The following is a 23,291-nucleotide window of genomic DNA, read 5'->3' on the forward strand; positions in this document are numbered from 1 at the left end:
CATTATCTATGGCCATGCCTAATGGCTATATTAAGCATAGAATAGAACAGTACAGCACAGGAACAGGCCATGTTGCCCACAATATTGTTGAACCAGCTAAAAAAGCAAATCAAAAACACCAAAGACTAATCCCTCTTACCTCCTCAGTGTCCATATCCCTCCATCTTTCTTACAGCCATGTGCTTATCCAAACTTCTCTTAATAGCCTCTAATGTATTTGCTTCCACCACCATACCAGACAGTGCATTCCAGGCATCTACCATTGAGTTTTTTAAAAAAAAACACATGCCCCTTGAACCTGCCCTCTGGTATTAGATGTTTCAACACTGAGAAACAGAGACTCTGTCCACTCTATGCCTTTAGTCTTGTAAACCTCTATCAGATCTCCCCTCGGCCTCTGCTGCTCCAAAAAAAAGTAATCCAAGTTTATCCAGCTTCTCATGACAGCACATGCCCTCTAATCCAGGCAGCCTTGTTCTGCAGCTTCTCCAAAACCTCCACATATCTCAAATCCTCTTCTGCAGTAATGTTAAGATGCTGGTTTTTTTGGATCTTGGACATCTCACCTGTGGCTCCTGCCAATTGATGTCTTTTGTAACCAGCCTTCTAACAGGGCAGTTCCTGATAATGGGGTGTAATAGTTACAGGGGTGAGGGAGCAGAGGAGGTTGAAAGTCTTGGCAGGAAGAACTTGGCTCAAGAAAATCAGTTGTTAATAACCTTAATGTTTTTAAATGTGCATTTCTAAAAGGTCATGATTATTGTGGTAACTGTCAGGAGAACAGTGAAAGATTAAATTTTAACGGACAAGAGGTGAAACTTTGTGGAAGAAGGTAGCAATTTTATCAGTAGTGTTCTAAGCATGTGAAGAAATAAGGGAGTGGGATTGTAGGCAGTAGAGCATGCCAGCTGTCTTTGCACACCATTGAGGGTTATCTTCCTGTATTACACTTGTGGTCTAAGCATTGGAAACTGCAAATCATGTTAAGATCTTTGGTATTTAACAAAATGGAGTTTATGATAATATGTTGAGATGAGGAATCAAATACAAGGCAGGAAAAGATCAACATTCTGGACATCTCAACTAGAACAGGTTGAAATGATCCACTAGAGGATTTTAGTTTCACTGGGGGGAGGGTGTTGATCTGGAGTCTTAATACATCACATTCCCAATAAAGTTTGAAAATATGTAATAAAAGATGGTGCTGACAATTTTAGCTGAAACTTTGGGAATGCCCAGTGGAGATGGTTTCCACTTGCTGAAATAAAGTCTGATATTGCGATCTAGTTTGTTAAATGGTTTATGTGCCACCTTGTAGGCGATGTTAAACTGAAGCAGCAGCTGAAAGTTTTTCTGGAGTAATCTTCAGAAAGTGATTTCTCTCATATCTTAGCCAGTATTCTGTCAACTTCAACATGGTTATGACCATAGCTTTTGCATAAAAGCTTGCTGTGAACAAGTATCTAGCATGGTTGTGTAAACTTACTGCAATTGGAGGCAATTTGTCATTTGACTGCAAAGTATTTTGAGATAATCTGTGGTGTTGAGTCTCAATGCAAATCACTTCAATTTAGAGATTAGCAGTAAGATTAACCAGGAAAAACTTGCAGCCCAAAATTGACTATCAAATTGGTACAGTGTTCCTCCATTATGAGGGTATAGGTTGGGGAGGAAAATACAGTAGTGGGCTGCTGCTATTTAATCAGTACTGTCATATTTTAAACTTTTACATAAATTATTGAATGCCCCCTTCAAATAGACTTAAGTGCTAGGGTTTTGAGGTTGATGTTAATCAACAGTTTGCTTCAGTTTAAGAGCTTGTAAATAGAATTTACATTGAAGTAAGAACTTCAACTTGAATAATACAAGTGAAGCAAAGATATGGTTTCTTATGTAGAGGGTATGAAAACTGAGGAAATGACCAAGTTAAAGTTGCAGATATTTAAAAACTAAGCGTGCATAATGTTTTTAAAATAGTTAATTTGAACCTTACCAACTTAAACCAAGTTAGTTCTGAGAAATATTTCTTTGTGGAGGCGTGCTGCTAATTTGAAATGAGACCTGAAATGTTATTTTTCTGGTTCTAATTGATGCGTGTATAAATTGTTGCAATTAGATGTTTTTCCACTTTCTAACACACTGTGGCAGTCTTGAGCTTGGCCTGGTACAATATCTCAACTGCATGGAGAAAATGAAAGTGCTGACTTGGCCCAGTCTCATCTGTGCAATTTTTTCCTCCCGACTACAACAGTAATACAAAGATTCCTGAAGCTTATTCTAATGGGTGGGCAGGTTATCCCAAATATTGTACTGTCACTGCAGTATTTCATCTCTTGATCAGAAGCTGTCCTGAAATGCTACCAATCAATGTAAAACTTCAGACGCTAAACTGGGGACTTTGTAGATGATAGTGATCTCATGGAACAATGAAAGTCTGTAAAGGTGGTCTTCAGTTACATATCCCAGATAAACTATTTAATTTTATAATTTACTTTTCTAGTTATGGTGGTCATGGGCCTGAAACTATTGATCACCCCAGCTTCCATTTATTTTTGGTTTGGACTTTTAAGCATCTGTAGCTTCTCTTCTCTCTCTCTTCCCCCCCCCCCCCCCCGCCCCATTTAGTTGTGAAATATGATCATCTCGCAAGTTTTTTTTTCAATGGATAAAGAGCTAATTTGGTCTCTAATCATTCATACCCCCAATCACTCCAGTAGCTCATCAATTCTCTACTATACACTCTCGTACCTTTTATTGTGAGGCCCAATCACAACCTCCATTTCTCTGGAATATATAGATACACTGATTAGCGGTGAGATGATTAATTCACTAGTTTTGGCTGATATAGTTTCGGTATACTGTATGCCAGTATCTGGTTAATAATGAGCCATAAATTGTTACTACGACAGCCTCACTTTACTGTTATTATGAAACATGAACGTGATTGTTTTACCAGCAAAATTGACGAATGCGAGAGGACTACATCCCCCGCCCCGCACCCGTCCACTTGTGCGATAGTTTGGGTCTCCCCTGTAAACCGGTTAGAGTCGGATTGCTGTATGTGACCAGAACTTCCGTTACTGTGTTTACTCCATCCAGTGGGGGAAGGAAGTAAACGATATGCAGGCTATATCTGCACTTCCCTAATGTTTGCGTGAACATGACCAGTGATTTTATTTAATGCAATGTATTTAATGCTTTGGAGTCTTCAAGTTCATTTTTAACTGAGGCAACCTTCAACAGTCCCAAGGTTCGTGAAAGAGTCGGGCGAACAGTTCGGTTTGAGCAACATTTTCCTGAATATTTTGCCCCTTTCTTCTCTCTCTCTTCTCCCCCCCCCCCATATTGAATCACTTAAGTTTCGTCTTTGATGTTTTGTTCATTGACGTTTCCAGTGCTAGTATGGTATTACTAACCCCAACCCCAACCCCATGCATTTTATTAATGTGTGAGAACGCTGGCGGAAACCCAGTCGGTCAAGAGGAGAACGAACAAGCTCCTTTCCATCGATTCCCGATGTTAAGATCTGGCCCTGTGTAGCTACTCTAATTCTGCTTGTTGCTGTTGCTGCTTTCGAGGTGTGGATAATGAATGGGCTTTCTAAGACTGACATAATGCGGATGATTGAACATGGGGTTTTATGTTTTATGACAACCTCACCTGCAATGAGCTTATTTAATTTGTCTTCAAGTTGCTAGAACCATGGTTACCACAACAAATCTCTGCTCGAACTTTAAAAGCCGTCACCAACGAGCGTGGGGGATGCAATGAGGGGAAATTGTAAAACTGGGTGGAAGTCCGGTATATTTGAACTACTGGTGCACCATCACGAGATGAAAGCAAAAAATATCGAAAGAGCACGTGGAAGGAATAAATTTTAACGTGAGTTGAGTAGTGGGGCCTACAGGTATTAGTCTAGCAGTTGGATGTTTCAAGACTATACAATTAGCCATGACAAGAGAAAAACTAGATGCTGGAAATCCGTAGCAGTCCATGCAGCATCTATGGACATGAATGCACATTTCCAAAGGGTCATAGTTAATGGTGTAAACTGTCAAGAGTATCACAATTAGATGTTAATAGACGAGGTGGAGCATTGTGGAAGGAAGTAGTGCTGGGGTCGTTGGAGGGCGCGCGGGGCCGGGCGCGGGCAATTCCGTTGAGGGCGCGAGGAGGGCATATGGACGGTTGGAGCAAACGGCCGTTGGAGGCGTCGGGCAGGGTCGACGATGGAGGTCGTGCGGGAGAAATGGGGCCGGAGCTGGAGAATCCGGCCGAAGAGGAGCCGAGAGAAGGGCTGCAGGGTCCGCCGAAGGCAGAGGCACTTCACCCGCCGGCGGGACAAAGAGAAACGCCGCCGGGGCGGCCAGTCCCGGACGGAGAAGACGGAGGCCACCGAGGAGCAGAGCGTTGGCGACGGGCAGGCGGACACCGAGGAGCCGGCGGGAGAGCTGCACCCTGAGGAGGAGGAAGAGAAGGAGATGGCGGGGACGGACGAGCAAGGAAAGGGAGAACGCAGGGAGCCCGAACCGGAGAGCCTGGAGGGTCAGCGTGGGCCGAAGCAGAGAGAACCAGGGGCTGGCGACCCGGCGGGGCCAGAAGGCGAGGGGCCCCGAGCTACGAGCTCAAAGGCCCCGGAGGAAGAAAAGCGAGAGGACGCCGAGCAGAAAGAAGGGGAAGGGGAGCAGCCGAGAGGAAACGGAGGAGCGGCCGAGCAGCAGGAGGACCAGGCGGTGGCCACGCCCGACGGGCAGGAGGAGGACCGGGTCGCGGCCGAGCTCAGCGGCGCTAAGGGCGGGCAAACAGCAGCAACAAAGCCGGGGAGTCCGATAGACCAGCAGGGGGAGCGGGAGGAAGAACTGGGCGTAGAGGTGGGCCAGCAGGAGCAGCGAAGGGCCGAAGGGCTGGAGCCGCACAAGGAGCTGGAGGAAGTGAAACCAGGTGAAGCGGTCCAGGGTTTGAAGGAGGAAGAGGTCGAGGAGGAAAGAGTTGAAGGATTTTCAGAATGCCAGGAGGGTGCTGGAGACATTGATGAGAGAACAACAGGAGATCCCAGAGAAATAGAAATGCGCCAAAGTGGAACTGGAAAGTTTAACAGCAAGATCATCTCAAATCACGACGGAGGGATTGTTCAGGAACAAGTGATTCCAAATATAAAAGGGGCCGGGGTAGATTAAACTAATATCTTATTTCTTACAAATGTCATTCGTTCTTGAAGGGGTTTCTTACAACAACCAGCACACGTTCTAAAAGTACTTATTATTCGTCCCCTTTTGTAACCAATCGCTTGTCTACTGTTAGAAGTATTTAATGTGAGTTATTCGATGTGTTAATAAAATTCATTTAAATCTTTTACGTGGTTTGCAGTAGATTCTAGAGCAACCTTGGTATTGGTGGAAGGTGTATGTTGGGCATTTAACAGTTACCAAAAACCCATGTATGTCACCTGCAATTCTATCTGACTGCTAACAGCAGTTTTCAAACATCATAATCTTAACAACATCAGGATTTTCTAAAGATGATGATCTAAACCAGGGAAGATCCTTGCTTAATGGTATTAGTTCATGTCATAAAAAAGATTGGGAACTCCTTATCTAAATGGAGGAAACAAACTCAATGTTTAGAATAAATGCACAGTGCATTTGAGGCATTAGATATATTATTCCTGCTTTTAATTGTCTTTTTAATTCATTGGCAGGACATCCTTTCTCATTTAAGCCTTAGAGTACTGATGATGCCTACAAAGGGTCAACAGTGACAAAAATACATAGTAGAAAATGAAAACCCTCTGGACCTGCATGACAACAGAAGTGGAGGCACAGAGAAAATGCCAGATTGTGTTAATCTGTGGCAAAGAAAAACAAACTGCTGGAAGATCTCAGCTATTCATGCTGAAGCAAAGGAATGTTTGATGTTTTGAGTCAAGACCTTGACATTTTTTGACCAGAGAACAATGGGTATAGAGATTGCACTGAGGTAACAATAATCAGGGCAACAAATTTGGCAGCAATTTAAAGTGTAAGTAGGTCCTTCAGGTTGCTCCACCATTCAAGAATATCAGACATTGTCTGAAGTTACTCCCCTGAAGAGAAAACAGTGAGATAGAACAAGTGACAGCTATCTACCAAGGAGAAGGGTAATCATAAATCTCCATTATTCCATTTTGGATTTAAGAGGAATCGAGAATTTACATTATTGCAGGGAAGTTGCACTAAGTAAAAGATCATAAACGTATTGAGTGCAAAATGGGTACATGCAGCCTAAGGACCAGATTGCCACTGGGCCATCTGTTACTTTCAGTCTTTACCTCCCCATACAATCTGTTAAGGCCAGATGTTCTATCTTTTCCACCTAGAGTAGTTTCCACCAAGTGCATGTAAGTGTATTTAATTTCATCCTATCTACTTTCTCTACTATTGTGATATTGGCAGAACCCTTTACTGTAGAAACTGCGAAGTAACATTTAATACCTCAAACATGCTGTTCAGTGGTTCAATTTACTATTAGAGAATGAATATATAACCTGAAATTCTTGCTCTTCACTCTCCTTAATTCTTCTATGGCTCCCTACCTGTGTTTCAACATTTATGTGTCTGTAGGATTTCTGTTTTGCCTTCATGTTACTTATGAATGAATTCTGTTAAACTCTGTTATCTCCAAGTTTATAGGCTTGAAAACACTACACTTATTTAACCCAAAAACTATAAGCTAAACATTGGTGCTGGGGAATCTAAAACATTGCTCCTGTACAAAATATTTGGCTTTACTGTTTTTGCTCAACCCCTCTTTGGAGTACATCCATTCTGGTCTTTGAAGCTTTTACTTTGCTCATCTTTAATCACAATTCCTGGATTTTTAAATAATCTTTACAGAACAAGCTATGATTTACTACTTATGTTTCTTCCTATGTCTGCAAGTGAGAGAATATCACTGATATCAAAAATTCCCAAGGTCTAATTTTCTCTGAGTTCTAATTTATAGAAGCAATAAAATGGTTCTTTTTCTTGCATAAATCATCAAGCCGAGGGCATTCATTTGTGTCCACAATACCAAAGAAGTGCAAGTTTCAGTGACTATTGACTTGGTATGTACACATGATGTTAGCAAGACTGCAAGCAAATTCTCATTTTCAAAAAATTTGTAATGTCTTTGCCAACTGCTGTAAATCAATGGTGATGGAGAAGCAATATCCAAGTAAGCACAGAGCACCTTGGCTCACTGACAGAAACATGCAAGAGGCCATGTACAAAGAGTGGAAATATGCACATCAATCTAAAATACAGCTTTCAAAAATGCCCCAAACACTCTGCTGCCCTTCCCTATCCAAGCAGCACCTGTTATTAACCATAATGCCCTTGCAGGATTCCTCAGACATCTCACAAACTAAAGAAGTGGACTAGAAGCAAGGTATCTTCATTTCAAGGAAATGTCTAAGAAGGCACCCATTGTAATGAATGAAACTACATTTCCCCATCTCACTTTTCATTTGAGTGTTGTACTTTATTTTAAAATAATTATTTTGCATGCATCAGAGTGAGCTTAAATATTTTAAAATAGTAATCACAAAAAATTAAGTTTTAAAAACAATGACATTGGGGTGGATCAGATTGCCCAGCACCATCATGAAACAGTGAACAAAGGATAGAGAAAATCAAACAGCTAAATTTAGGCAGGGAAAACAATGTAGCCTGTGTAGGTCTGTAGTCTAGTGTAGCTTTCTCTGTTTTTTTTAAAAACGTAGTTCAGTCTAGTTTTTGTACTGTGTCATGTAACACCACGGTCCTGAAAAACTTTGTCTCATTTTTACTGTGCACTGTACCAGCAGTTACGGTTGAAATGACAATAAAAGTGACTTGACTTGGTAAAGTTACCAGTAGCAGGAAGTGGGTTGACAATATCAGAATTAAATAGAGATTAGTTAGGCATTAGGGAAAGTGCACGAACATGGAGTTTAAGTAATAGGACAAAACCACCTTGAAGACAGAATTAAAGAATTACCATGTCTTCTGAAAATGAAGGCTGAAGTGAAGGAAATCAGAATGGAGAAAGTGTTGACTTTGGCAGGAAAGGTGAGAGAAGATGGGACAGCAACAAGAAATGTGTTTTTTTTAAAGCCTGAAATCACCTTGAGCATATTTTCAGTAATGCTAGTACAAGAACAACTTTGACTAAGGTTTCTTGTTTCATATTCAGCAGACAGAAATAATTAGACAAAATTGATAATGATTCAGACACAAGTAGTATTAAAAGAAACATTCAAAAATGTGATCAAAGAGATCGAATTTAAAGAGTCTTCATGGTTAGAATAGCTTAAGTAGGCATTTTTATACAGCCTATGTACTTCATGTTGAAGTAGTGAATGGATAATGAAAAAAGGGAAATTACGTTGGCCATTGGAACTGAGTATATGGAGTCAAGTAAACCCAATGAACTATAGTCTCTCATATGTTTTACACTGATAACCAGAGGTGGACTTTCCAAATAACTTTGGAAATGACAATATAGAGAAAGTTGAATCAGAATATTACAACCAATCCCTCCTACACTAAAGAATTCAGCATAATTTCAAAGGCATATCAGGATTAGCTTTGTTTTACATTCTACATTTATTTACTTAAATGTGGAGGAGTTTTGAGAAATAAAAATACACTGATGTAAACAAAAATAACTTATAAACATGAGAAACTTTGCAGATGCTGGAAATCCAAAGAAACACACACAAAATGCTGGAGAAACTCAGGTCAAGAAATGAATAAAGAGTCAACATTTTGGGCCGAGGGCTTCTTCGGGACTGAAGACTGAATAATTCAGGACTAAATTATCATCGATTGCTGTTTATGGTACAGCATAAGCACTTAATGGCTTTAAAATAGAAAACAAAAAAAATCAGTGCCACACAAATCTCAAGATTGGGGACAATGATTTGGCAAACCTGAAACCGACATTCTTTGTCACATTTTAATATGTTGAATTTGATGCTTAGGATATGACTAATGGAATACTGTAAGCAGAAGTGATTAATGGATACTTAAAGTTAAAACCTTGCAAAGAATTGTGCAATTGAGCTAGTATCAGTACCTGAGCTTGAATGGTTACTTACATTATTGAAATTCAAAAGCTTCATAACTCATCTTGAGAATAGCAGCATTTTAAATTATGTAAAAACTGCTGTGGAAATGCAGAAGGAACAAAACTCAATAATTTAATTCCATATAATGTACTGAATTAAATGTGGAATGAAATATCAGGCAGTTCTAAAACTGTCACCATATTTGACATCCTGCATTGTCTTTTGTATAGACATGTTTCAGAAATGACTTTCACCATGGGTGAAGGAGACTTTAAAGAAATCTCTTTTTTAACTGTTGGAACAATTTGTTAGCACTCCTGTGGAGAAACAGAGGGAAACAAGTGATTTAGCCCAGCATGTCCGTTAAAATTTTCCAATAACCTTTGTTGGAAGTGCATATTTGTAGATGAAATTGAAGAGTATACTATTGATAAATGTCCAAATTACATCCAGAAATGGTTGTAAAATGAAACACCCAAGGAGCACCAGCAGGTATGAAATTTTAGACAAAAAAAATTTTTTGAAACTACAAAAAATGCTAAATTCTTAATGAGTTTTGTTATCAGTGGAACATAAAATTCAATATGAATAAAAGAGTAACTTGCATTTACTAATGACATCCTTTGGATTATGTAAAAGGTAATAAATGCCTTCACATCTATTTTGGGTACCTCTTTGATAATGTTAATGATAATATTTGGTGCTTTTCAAAGATATTACTGTAGCTCCCTTTGATTTCTGATTCTGCCATTGAACAAATCAGCAGAAAAGCAGTCCACTTCTGTCTGGGAACTAAGGCCAACCTTATTAACACCCATCTCAATTTTTCTCCAATTAGATATCTGGAGTCAGTCACAAAACCGTTATCATTATTCTGTTCCCTTTCTATTCCCTGGCAACTGACTACACAACTCACACAAGTAACTGAATATTGTCATACTTAACCTAGAGGTGAGCTTTGAACTACATACCTGCAGTGTTCATTTCCATTGCTGTATCATTGTCCTGCTTTACCTTCATTTAGCTTACCTGAAGCCATAAACAACCTCTATATCTTGTTAACTTAAAACTGAAAATTCCAACATATTCTTGGTGAATTCTCAACATCTTCCATATACTTGTAGCATTTGAAATCAACTGAACTTGTTCTAAACACAAGTAGCCCTTTACAGGCATCATCTGAGGCGAGCAGCTAAACAGTGCCTCAACTTTTAAACTTACCTGCTTGATTTCAAAATTTTCCAATGTCTCAGCACTTCCCCTCTTTCTATATTTCCCAGCAATGTAAATACATTTTGTTGCAAGCTTCTTCCTCCAAGTAGCATGAAGGAGAATGTTCCACTCATTAAGTCTATGGCAGTTCATAGAGTAATTCCATTCCCTGTTAATTTTTCTTGAATCATATCCTCACCGTTAATTGACCCTCCTCTGGATTCTACCACTCGCCTACACGCTTGAGACAATTTACAACCATCATTTAACCTACCACCCTGCAGGTCTTTGGGTTGTGGGAGGTGTGGTGAACTACATATACCTGTCTGGACACGCCCCCTGATGACTACTCCTGTGGCTCCTCCCACAGACCCCTGCTGACAGCTCCTGTGGCTCCTCCCACAGACCCCTGTATAAAGGTGATGGAGGGCTGAGCCCGGCCTTTCAGTCTCCAGGATGGTGGTCACTCACTGCGCGTTCCTTCTTCCAGTCGATAAAAGCCGATACCTCGCTTTTACGTCTCAGAGTGAGTTATTGATGGTGCATCAGGAGGAAACTGGATCTCCAGGAGAAATTCTGTGAGATACCTGTGTTCTGCAGTTCTGGCCTCATTTTCGTTCCAGAATTGTGCTATCAACGACGATTAAGGCCATGAACGCCAACATTCCCTCCTTTAAACTATCTTTCTTCTACTAGTTCTTTGACTACGCTTTCACTCATTTGCCCTAAAGTAGCTCACTGCCAATTCTGTTTGATAACTATTCTGTGAAGGGTATCAGGATTTTTAACTAGGTCGTAGGCACTACAGTATATAGATGAGGGTTGTTATCGTCATTCATATGGAGTTTTTTTAAAAAAAGGTTTTGGATGTCCCAAAGCTCTTTACAACCAATGGAGTACTTTGAATGTGCAGTTACTATTGTAAGAAATTATTCTTATTTTCAATAAAATATTCTTTTAAAGACAACCTTTTAAATAACATTAAAATAATCAATGTGATACTTTAAACTGTGATTCTAGAAATCTATCACCATAAATTGCTTCTCGACGCCTAAACTTTACCACTTCTCCATGTAGCTATTTCCTTTAACTATCCATCCAACCTGCCTGGCAATAGTTGTGAAACTGGTTTTAAATTACAGCAACACACACAAAATGCTGGTGTGTGTTACAACTGAATGGTGATAGCATCACGTGGTATAGCTATAAAACTATTTTGGCTATTTGTCTTTTGTGTTTCTTACATTTTTAAGAAAGCTGATCCCTCCCAGCAACACAATGGGTATTGCTCGAACTCTCGGGATAATTGACAGCTTGTTCAGCCTCTGCAGATTCTTCCGGCTTTCTATACACCAATCAGCACATTCCCAGGAGTCCGGAAAATAGATGAAAACTTTACAAGCGAGGATTGGGAATATTACGGAGAATCTGCAAAACGAACGGACGTGGGCTTCGGATTGACATAACCACCTCGTTTGCAAACATCCGAAATCTAGCGAGCTGACAGACGTAGTACGAAGAAGAGTTGATCCAGGTAAATAAATTTTTCTTCGTGCCCTGAAGCTATTTATGGTGAGTGTCCAGCGAGGATATTTTGACTCGTGATATCCTTGTGTTCGATTGAAATATTTGCTTTCTAAACTGTAGATTGGGAGTCGACAGTGAAACGACTTGGTCGTTATTGCTCTTACAATTAGTCCGGCAGTTTTCCGCAAATTCTCATCAACGTGAGGCTGTTCTTTGATGTTGATGGCAGGAAACTGGCAGTTAATGTGTCCACCCGGGAAGTGCCCTTGGAGGGAGGGATATTTCGTTACCGCATTAGACTAAACAGGGTTGCTTTCTTCTTTCAGAGGCGCCTGGGATAGATTGGAATACACAGTCGCTTGTTCACAAATTAAGAGTTGCAGTTCTCTACCTAAAATATAAGTGATTATATTTTATTCAAAAAGCCAATTTAAGGGAAGCATTGAACGTGGAACAGGTCGTGAAATATTTACACCATCGGAAAGTTGGGATTATCAGAAAAAGAGTTGACATTTAAAAAAATTTCTCTCTGGTCAATATCGCCCCTTCTCTTGGATCCCTTTGAGAGCTGCTGATCACTCCATCGCCTTTATTCAGTTTAGTTTGATAGCTGGCGGGAGAGTGAACCAGAAATGGAACTATTTAACATCAGGTTTCCAGGAACTCCATAAGGTAGCTGAAGGCAGCATCTCTAATGGAGAATATGGGAGATACACAGAGAACCTGGGTCAGAGGGACACTGAGAAGATAAGCCGGCTCAGACACCTCTGGCATTTATTCAAAAGAAACAGAGTTGACGTTTCCAACGGAGACCCTTCATTGAAGCCCTTCATTATGAGGGGTCTCTTTATTCCTTTCCATATATGGTGTCTGACCTGCTGCGTTCCTCCAGCATTTTGTGTGTGACTGGATTTCCAGCAACTGTAGATTCTCCCCAGTTATGGATAACAGCAATTATTTTGAGTAGTGTGTTGTGGAAGAAGGAGGGATTTGATTATAGGTAAGCAGAACATTATGAAACAGGATGCATATGGCAAAATTTGTGACCAGTTCAAGTTTATAGAGGATAGGAACTCTACAGAGCTATTAATATTCAGTAAAGGAAGACATCCCTTCCGGTTCTACTTCAGGGACGTTTCATTGGGGGTAGAAATAAAAATGGTTCTAGGTGAATAGGCAAGAAGACTCATTTTGGTTTTTAGCTACGCATTCTATCAGCTTTAAGTCTCAAATATTAGAGGAAAATTGAAAATGGTCTGGCTCTGTGTGAAGGTGATCTGTGGTAAAAGTATCAAGAGTCAGAGAGATACAGCACAGCAAGACGTCTTTTAGCCCATCTAGTCCCTGCAAACATCAACCAGCCCATCACACCAATCCTACATTAATTCCATTTTTAAAATTCTCCTTACGTTCTCATCACCCACACACATACAGGCCAGGAACAGTTTACAGTGCCCAGTTAACTCACTGGCATGCACATTTTTGGGGGATGTGGGAAGAAACCAGAACACCCAGAGGAATCCCCTGCAGAGCGCAGCTAAAGCCAGGATTAAATCAGGTCTTTGGCACCGTGAAGCAGTGGCCCTACCGGCTGCGTCACCAAGAATGAGAAGGTTGGAGATTTGGTCGTCTTGATGCGTGTAGAAAGAGGTGACTCGTTAAAGGACAAGGTTATATGTAAATGGTTAATGAGTTAAAAGAAGAGGGCAAAGTAAGGAATCGTCAGTAGACAGATCAGAACTCTTGAAGACTTCAGAACTGTAAATGTGACAATACAAGTTAAAATTTATATTCGTCTTGCATTTGTAATTTAGGAAAATCATCCTAAAATGCTGGTGCAAATTCACCCCATTGTTGAGCATTTTAAAAAAGAGGCACACTTGAAAACAGCAGCAAAGTGAAATACATAATGGGACACAGTATGTGATCTGTGTGTAGTTGTTGATTTACCTCGACAAAGGCACTTTCATGTGATTAGCGGGAAATAATACCCAATTCATTTTCCACAAATAGCCTCTGACATTTCCTATTGTGTCCCATGGAACACAGCTTGATTTTTCCAGCTAATGGTTTTTGGCATTGATGTTAGGTGAATATTAGACAGCTTGTAATCAATGATACTTTGCTATATTTCAACCACACAAACAATCCTGACACTTGAAGTCCCAACCGTGCATTGTTCAGATGATCACACAGGGTAAATAATATTGTTTTTACTTTTATACTGTACATAAGTAATATATTCCAACAGTTTTTATTTATGTGGCTTTTTGGATGCCTGTCCAGTGCCAAAATCTGAAGCCAATGATCAATCTTACTCTGCCTGTTACGCCACAGGAGCTTAGGGCAGCAATGAAGGTCCTCCACCTCAGCCAATGATCTAACCTTTGAGAATGCCACTTGTGTGGTACTGACACAGGATGAGTTGCTGGAGTAGCGATTACAGCTCTAATGAAAACACAATTTGATTTATTAGTAGGAACTGTTGAAAAGAGTAATTTTGCAGATTTGTGGAGATTCATCAATAATAATGGAAACTTGTATCAGGTTTTTACTTAGGATACAATCTCTCACAACTGTCTTATAACAGTGCTCATAATCCCAAACTAGGGAGGTGTATTGTTGTTTCAATTCAAATGTTGATATCAGCATCCCAAATGGATTTTAAATTGTGTGGAACAGTGGATGGCTTTGTACTCTAAGTGTGTGCTCATTACATTTAGAAGTCCAAGCAAGTTTCACCTGGCTGCATTTTGAAAGACAAGGAAACTGTCTGTAAAAGAGTTTCAAGTGCATTGAAACTACAGTAAGAATTTTAATTTTCCACAGTTGTGAAATAACTGTTATTAGATAGGCCAATCACGATCCAGTTTTCCCTTTCGTGGAAGTCTAAATTGCTATTTTTGTCTGTTCAATGCTTCCATACAAAAATGAACAATTCCCTCACTTGATTTAACTAAAATGACGATGATTTAACACATTCTCCCTCTTCAAGTCCTGAAATAAAACTCAATTGTAAAAAATTCACATACCTAAATAATATCACAGCTTATCAAACATTATGCACATTGTTGATTTGAGGATTGTAAAGACTTGCATGTATAATTTTAAATGTTATGCAAAAATAAAACAGGTTATATTATATCCACTTTCACCTTTGATACTTCCCAAACAGTCCAAATATTTTAAAGTGATAACCAAAAAGACTGCAAAAGCTGGAGAACATTAAAAAAACAGAAAATGTTTGGGGGTGGGGGGGGGGGCCATGGTAGCATGGCGGTTAGTGTAACACTATCACAGCTTGGGGCGTCAGAGTTCGGAGTTCAATTCCGGTGTTCTCTGTTAGAAAGTTTGTATGTTCTCCCCGTGACCACGTGGGTTTCTTCCGGGTGCTCCTGTCTCCTCCCAAAGTCCAAAGACGTACTGTGTGTTAGTAGGTTATTGTAAAATGTCCCGTGATTAGGCTAGGGTTAAATAGGTGGGTTGCTGGGTGGTGTGGCTCATTGGGCCGGAAGGGCCTGTTCCGTGCTGTGTCTCTGAATAAGTAAACTTTAATGTACAAACTATCTATCACACTTGGAAAATAATTGGTTTTAAAAACGAGACTACTAAATTATAAATGAGTAAAAACATAAATATATATATTTTAACTTAATTAAAGGGAGGCTTTTTACTTCGATGGATATTTAAGTATCCAGTAGGGTAAACTCAATGACAACATGTGTATTGAATAAGGTTAATGGGAAGTATGAGGCTCTTCAAATTCAGTGACTTCAAGCCATAGGCTGTATCTCCATGGCACCTAATGTCTGTCCACTTGATGCACGCAGAAGCATATATGGCAGAGGGTGCCATCCAGCACCAAAGGGCTTGTTGCTGACATCACGATCTTGTATTTGTTATATTTGGTTGTGAAGCCAGTTGGTGAGTGCCTTAAGATCATGTAAATTCATGCCTGTTCCGTTGACCGCATACGAGCAGCAGAGATGGTGGAGAAGGGAGGGCTCACTATCAGCAGCTTTCGGACTTCCTTATTATGTGTTTGCAGAAATCTGTCAGTGTGAGTTTCTTGGTGTAACAACAATGAAAGGGAATTTGAGGGGATGAGCTTTGGGAGAAAATCTGTAACAGGATGATTGGAAAGTAAGGAGACGTAAATAAAATTAAATAAAAGCATTTCGCCGTCATGGTAACATCAAGGTTCTTACTCTGTGCTGTATCTCTAAATAAATAAATGTTCTATTCTTGCTCTCTCAGAAGGAAAGTAAGAAGATTTCTTTGCATAAAGCTTCTTTGGCTTTTGCTGCTAGTCCAGCTACTGTCAGTCTGTGGCTTCCCTGTTTAGGCCTGGGTTTACGTTGCAGAGGATCTTCATGATATGATCTGAAACTTAAGAGAAGGACTACTAACTTTACACCTGTCTAGAAGAGGAAGTTACAGTAGAAAGCAGTGGGATCATTGCAGGATTCCCCTTTGTCTGAAAATCAGTGTGATTTCTGCTGGGTAGTTGGGTTAGCATTAACCCTATTGAAAGTGAAATAATATAAATATTAATATTACCAAATCCAGAAATGCACCCTATCTTCAATTGTTGAGCTTGCTCCATAGTGGCCTAAGTCAATCCTGAGCCCTCTATACCATTTATCCTTAGATTATCTTTATCAATATTAGGGTAGATACATTCCATCTCTGTTACAGGCCCAAATACTTTTTGCAGGTGCATAATTTGCCTACAAACATGCAATTTCTGAACCTGTTCACCAATGGCTTCACTCAATTTCTGAAATAAGGCCATAAGATATAATAGCAGAATTAGGCCACTTGGCCCGTCGAATCTGCACCACTATTTCATCATGGCTGATCCATTTTCCCTCTCAGCCACAACCTCCAGCCTTCTCCCCGTATCCCTCCATGCCCTGACTAATCAAGAATCTATCAACCTCTGCCTTAAGTTTACCCAATGACTTGGCCTCCACAGCCTCCTCTGGCAACGAATTCCACAGCTTCACCACTCTCTGGCTAAAGAAATGTGGAATACGAATTGAAGGGAAGATCGAGAATGTTTTCTATTCACTGTGTCAGAATCAGAATCAGGTTTAATATCACCAGCATATGTCATGAAATTTGTTAACTTTGTGGCAGTGGTACAATGCAATACATAATAGAGAAAAATATTGTGAATTGCAGTAAGTATATATGCATTAAACAGTAAACTGAAATAAGTAGTGCAAATATTATACATAAAAAAAAAGTGGTGAGGTGGTGTTTGTAGGTTCAGTGTCCATTCAGGAATCAGATGGCAGAGAGGAAGAAGCTGTTCCTAAATCATTGAGTGTGTGTCTTCGGGCTCCTGTACCTCTTTGCTGATTGTAGCAATGAAAGGAGGCCGTCACATATCCTGGGTGATGGGGTCCTGTTCCTTAAAGCTAGCGCCCATGATGGAGCTGACAAAGTTTATAACTCACTGAAGCTTACTTCGATCTTGTGCAGTAGCTTCACCCTACCCCACCCCAAAAACCAGACAGTGATGTAGTCAGTTAGAATGCTCTCCACGGTACATCTGTAGAAGTTTGTGAGTGTTTTGGTGACAAATATCCTTATTAAGTTAGATATGGCCTTTGTGGCTAAAGGGATCGGGGGTATGGGGAGAAAGCAGGTACAGGGTTCTGAGTTGGATGGCGGTGCAGGCTCAAAGGGCCAAATGGCCTACTCCTGCACCTATTTTCTATGTTTCTATCCTCAAGCTGCCAGAAATACGGAAGTGACACAGGAAGGCTGATATGCTTGTATAGATTCACGTCATTAAAACACTCATCCAGACAGAGTACCCTTTGCATTGTGTGGGAAATGCATGACTCTCAGGGACAATTTTGAAAATATCTTAGCTGACTGGATCTTATCCAGAATTATTGACTCAACACTTGCCTCCCCTGCTAGATGACTAATAAGAATCTAAAGAAATGTATGCAGCTAGTAAAACGAAATGGCTGGCCAGTGACGTAGTGGCATCAGCACTGGACTTCAAGACAAGTGGTCCTGAGTTCGGATCCAGCTGGCTCTTTGCACACTTTCTGTCTGTGTTGGGTTGAGTGTCGAGCTGGCAACTCATTAAAAAAAAAAGTCAAATGCTATGGGTGTGGTAAAAAAAAATGCCACCCGTTACGCCACGCAGCTCAAAAAGGAACAGCACAAAATAAAATGGGGCATTTGTACAGTTCTTCCTTATCATAGTTAGTTAGCATCTGGATTGTCCACTATCTAGGATGCTTTTACAACAGCAATGTATTGTGCAAGGGTTAAGGATGAGTACTGTTTGAAGATTTGAAAGCAAGAGAGATTGTACCAGAGGGGACAGCACTGTTAACAATATCAGTTAACACAGGATCTAGAATGTAAGACAGGTGGTCAGTGATTTAGTGGGATCGGATTTTTGCTGGAGTAGGAAGTGTGACATAGTTAAGACAAGCGCCAGTCCTGATGAAGGGTCTTGGCCCGAAACATTTGACTGCTTCCATAGATGCTGCCTGATCTGCTGAGCTCCTCCAGCACATTGTGTGTATTGCTCTAGATCTCCAGCATCTGCAGTATAAATAGTTTGCATTTACTGCAGGTGCTGTATATAGTTAAGGCACATTCAGCGAGTGGATGAAGGGAGAGTAAAGAGAAATGAGAAGAGATATTTCAGATGATATCTCTAAATCCCTCTCTCTAAGTCAGGGTTCCTGAGCTTTTTAATCCCATAGACCCTTACCGTTAACTGGGGGATCTGTGGACCCCAGGTTGGGAACCCCTGCAGGAGGATGCACATTGATGATTATGGCAACAGGAATATTAGAGGGAGTTTGACTTAATGGGCCAGGGGAAAGAGGGAAATAACATAGGCAGCTGATCTGAAGCAATCGTTTACAGTAACAAAGAAAGTCCATGAAACTAGTGGACCTGTGCTGCCTATCTGGTTCAACCAAGGTTGTAAAAGCTAAGAATAATTTCCGTAGCCCTGCTCTGGAGCTTTTCCAAGATCGTTAGGACCCAGATGAGGCAAAAAGAATAACAGTGGCTCTGTACAATGTGCAAAACACTGAAAGCTATTGTTGACTCACTTGGTGTAATCATCCTTGGGAACAACTTTCTGTTCAGTGTCGTGATGCCTCAAATTGTTTGCTCTGATATTATGACAGAGATCACAGTTTAGATTAAGCTGTGCTGGTATTGCTTAACATAGGTATAATCGATTCTTGCTTCAAAATTATATTTTTACTTTCAGTAATGACAGAATTAAAATAAAGGGGTAAATTGTAAGACCATAAGATATAGGAGCAGAATTAGGCTATTTGGCCCATCGAGTCTGCTGTACCATTTCATCATGGCTGATCCATTTTTCCTCTCAGCCCCAATCTCCTGCCTTCTCCCCATATCTCTTCACACCCTGACCAGTCAAGAATCTGTCAACCTCTGCCTTAAATATACACACAGACTTGGCCTCTACAGATGCCTGTGGCAATGAATTCCACAGATTCTCCACTCTGCCTAAAGAAATTCCTCTTAATAGCTGTTCTTAAAAGGACACTCCTTTATTCTAAGTCTGTGCCCTCTGGTTCTAGACCATCCTAACATAAGAAACATCCTCTGCACATCCACTCTATCAAGGCCATTCAACATTCAATCAGTTTCAATGAGATCACCCCTCATTCATCTGAATTCTGGTGAAAACAGGCACAGAGCCAGCAAGCGCTCTTCATACAACAAGCCGTTCAAACATGGAATCATTTTTGTGAGCCTCCTTTGAACCCTGTCTAGTTTCAGCACATCTTTTCTAAGATAAGAGGCCCAAAACTGCTCACAATACTCCAAGTAAGGCCTCACTGATGAATTAAACCTGTAAATTAACCTTTAGGGAATCCTGCACAGGCACTCCCAAGTCCCTTTGCGCCTCAGTTTTTGTATTTTCTCTCCATTTAGAAAATAGTTAACCCTTTCATTTCTTCTACCAATGTGCATGACCATACACTTCCCAACACAGTATTCCATCTGCCACTTCTTTGCCCATTCTCCTAATCTGACTGTCCTTCTGTAGCCTCTCGATTTCCTCAAAACTACCTGCCCCTCCACCTACCTTTGTATTGTCTGCAGACTTTGCAACAAAGCCATCAATTCTGTCATCCAAATCATTGACATATAATGAAAAAATAATCGGTCCGAATACAAACCCCTGTGGAACACCACTAATTACCGCAGCCAACCAGAAAAAGCTTCCTTTATTCCCGCTCTTTACCTCCTGCCAGTCAGCCACTGCTTTATCCATGCTAGAATCTTCCCTGGAATACCATAGGCTCACAGCTTGTTAAGCAGCCTCGTGTGGCACCTTGTCAAAGGCCTTCTGAAAATCCAAGTACACAAATACAAACACGCACAGCATGTTTCATTTAAACTATTTTCGTTTCTCTATGTAATTTGTGAAGGTGGCTTGGACTGTAATTTATTCACCCAGGAACAAGAGCGCCTTCATTTAATGGAAATTTGATTCCCATCTCTATGGCAATTGTTTAGTGTCTCAGAAACCTAGTGCCAAATGCTTTTTCTCTCTAATACAAATTAATTGTCACTGTAATTACTGTGGTGATTATTAAAACACTTAATTAGTAGCGCCATTAAGTATTTTCCCAGGGAATCTCAGCAGTGCAAGATCCGACTGAGATTTGGTAAATTACAAGTCACAGGGAAACAGGAAATAAGAAAGAACAACAAAACAGTAATGTGTAGTGTGTAAGGTCTGTAGGTCTTACACACACACACACACACACACACACACACACACACACACACACACACACACACACACACACACACACACACACACACACACACACACACACACACACACACACACACACACACACACACACACACACACACACACACACACACACACTCCAACTAGTGTTGTAAAGTTGCAAAATAATGTCCTATATTTTATATTCTATACATTATCCCATGAAGGTTAAACATGCCACATACCTTCTTCAGCACCCATCTACCTGTGTTACCACTTTCAGGAAACTATGGGCTTGAACCTCAAATCCTTAGCACCCTGTAATTTATTGCTTATGTCCTACCACTATTTAACTTCCCAAAATACATCACCTCACACTGTTTCTATCTTCCAGTGCTCCACCCAACTTTCCATCTGATCTTCATCCTGCTGTGGTCTTAGACGACCTTCCTTAGTATCCACAAGGCCACCAACTTTCTTGTCATCTGCAGCCTTACGTAGCTCCTACATCCACACTCAAGCCGTTAACACACATCACAAACAACACAGGACCATAGGGGGCCTAGGTTAAAGGGAGAGGGTGGACACTTTGAACCTTTATTCCCTAGAGCACAGGATGATTTAGTTGGCAGCCAGGTGTACCAAGGTGATAGAATGAGGAAGCCGGAGAAGCTGAAATAGAGATTTAAATTATTTGGGTGAAAATTGGCTCAGTTCAATGACTGAGAGAGCAAAGTTGAGAGGATCACTGAGGAAAATTTAGATTGGCCCTTTTTAATAGGCATTTGATTTAAAAAAAGGTGCCAGTAGACAAATGGAATGAACAAAGTGAGGTGAGTAGAGGCTTATTTGGTAAAGGAGCAGGAGAAGAGGTTAAACTTAGAACACACTGCCTGAAGTGGTGTTGGAAGCAGGTATCATAGCAACATTTAAGGATATCTAAGGCCCTTGAATTACCAAGGTGTAGAAGGCGATAAATGGGATTAGTGTTAATGGTCAGCATGGGGATGATGGGCGAAAGGCCAGTGATTCTAAAGTGTGATTTGGACCTGATTGGATTTGAGCAAGCTTCCTGTAACTAGCAAAGTGGCAACTGTGTGTATGTTCATGGTCTCCTGCTGCTGTAGCCACCCACTTCAAGATCTGACACGTTGCGTGTTCAGAGATGTTTTTCTGCACACCACTGTAGTGTGCTGTCATCTGAGTTCCTTTCGCCTTCGTGTCAGCTTGAACCGGTCTGGCCATTCTCCTCTGAGCTCTCTCTCTAACAAGCTGATTTTTTTCCTACAGAACCGCTGCTCGCTGGATTTTTGTTTTGTTTTTCGCACCATTCTCTGTAAACTCTAGAGACTTCTGTGTTTGAAAATTGCAGGAGATCAGTAGGTGCTGAGATACTCAAATCACCCTGTCTGGCACCAACAATCATTCCATAGTCAAAGCCACTTAGTAATTTCTTCCCCATTTTGACATTTGTTTGAACAACAACTGATCCTCTTGACCATGCCTGCGTGCCTTTATGCAATGAGTTGCTGCCAAATGATTGGCAGATTAGATATTTACTCTAACAAGCAGATGTACAGGAATACCTATTGAAGTACCTACTAGAGTGTATGTTGGACGATATAGCCAAGCAAGGCAGCTTCAGTCCAGGGAAAGGTGCCATCGTCCCCGAGCCATGTTTCAGTTCACCAGGATATCGATGCAATCATCCAGTCTAAGGTCAGGGATGGCGACAGCTTCATTCACCAGACATTGGATACTGGATAACACAAAAGGGGGAAGGAGGTTCTGGAAGATTCTTAGTGGGCTAAAGGGCAGCTTGAACAAAGCAGGACGGTGATTGATAATGAGTCAGAATGGCAGTTAAACTATGTATGCTAATGGATGTTGAGGGATTATTGCAGTGGTCCAGTACCACCCCTTTCCTCCTTGCCCACTTCACACTGTGTGCTGAACATCCTCAGTCATTCCATTTCCTCCCCATGTGGCTTGCAGTGGGTGGTAGAAGAATACAGTATCTAAAGTTCAGAAGTTCAAAGTTAATTTATTATCAAAGTATATATATATATATCGTGTTGGCGCATGGCCAAGTGGTTAAGACGTTGGTCTAGTGATCTGAAGGTTGCTAGTTTGAGCCTTGGCTGAGGCTGCATGTGTGTCCTTGAGCAAGGCACGTAACCACACATTGCTCTGCGATGACACCGGTGCCAAGCTGTATCAGCCCTTGCCCTTCCCTTGGACAACATCGATGACGTGGAGAGGGGAGACTTGCAGCTTGGGCAACTGCCGGTCTTCCATTTAAAAAAAACCTTGCCCTGGCTTGTGCTCTGGAAACTTTCCAAGGTGCAAATCCGTGGTCTACTGAGACTAACAGAGGCCTGCGTATATATGTTACCATATACGACCCTGAGTTTCATTTTCTTGTGGGCATACTCAATAAATTCATAATAGAATAATAACCATTATAGAATCAATAAAAGACCACACCAAATTAGACGTTCGACCAGCATGCAAAAGACAATAAACTGTGCAAATATAAAAAGAAAAAAAAGTAATAATAAAGAAATAAACAATAAATATATAAGATGAAGAGTCTTTGAAAGTGAACCCATAGTTTGTGGGAACATTTCAGTGATGGGGTGAATGAAGTTATCCCCGTTGGTTCAAGTGCCTGATGGTTGAGGGGTAATAACTCTTCCTGAACCTGGTGGG

The 23,291-nt window shown here is 40.8% G+C and overlaps 2 protein-coding genes across 7 annotated transcripts in view; both read left to right on the forward strand.

Annotated features, from left to right (window-relative positions):
- Positions 1-3,142: 3,142 nt before the first annotated feature.
- Positions 3,143-23,291, forward strand: part of rhbdl2 (rhomboid, veinlet-like 2 (Drosophila)) — a 61,758-nt gene continuing 41,609 nt past the window's right edge. For 3 of the 6 annotated variants that reach the window (XM_073034519.1, XM_073034522.1, XM_073034524.1), the window contains exons 1-2: positions 10,732-10,808; positions 11,536-11,816. The gene's annotated coding sequence lies outside the window, so the exon portion shown is untranslated. The other 3 variants (XM_073034523.1, XM_073034521.1, XM_073034520.1) reach the window with 3 other exon arrangements.
- On the forward strand, positions 3,842-7,327 carry LOC140719710 (uncharacterized). Its single transcript, XM_073034518.1, has 2 exons — positions 3,842-5,312; positions 5,699-7,327. Exon 1 carries the CDS (start codon positions 4,230-4,232, stop codon positions 5,175-5,177), a length of 948 nt encoding a protein of 315 aa, XP_072890619.1. The 5' UTR covers positions 3,842-4,229; the 3' UTR covers positions 5,178-5,312; positions 5,699-7,327.

Source organism: Hemitrygon akajei, chromosome 32 (assembly GCF_048418815.1).
Source record: "Hemitrygon akajei chromosome 32, sHemAka1.3, whole genome shotgun sequence".
NCBI classification, from domain to species: domain Eukaryota; kingdom Metazoa; phylum Chordata; class Chondrichthyes; order Myliobatiformes; family Dasyatidae; genus Hemitrygon; species Hemitrygon akajei.

What these genes read in the sequence shown, in the direction of transcription:
- LOC140719710 (XM_073034518.1), top strand. Translation starts at nt 4,230, where the DNA reads ATGGAGGTCGTGCGGGAGAAATGGGGCCGGAGCTGGAGAATCCGGCCG.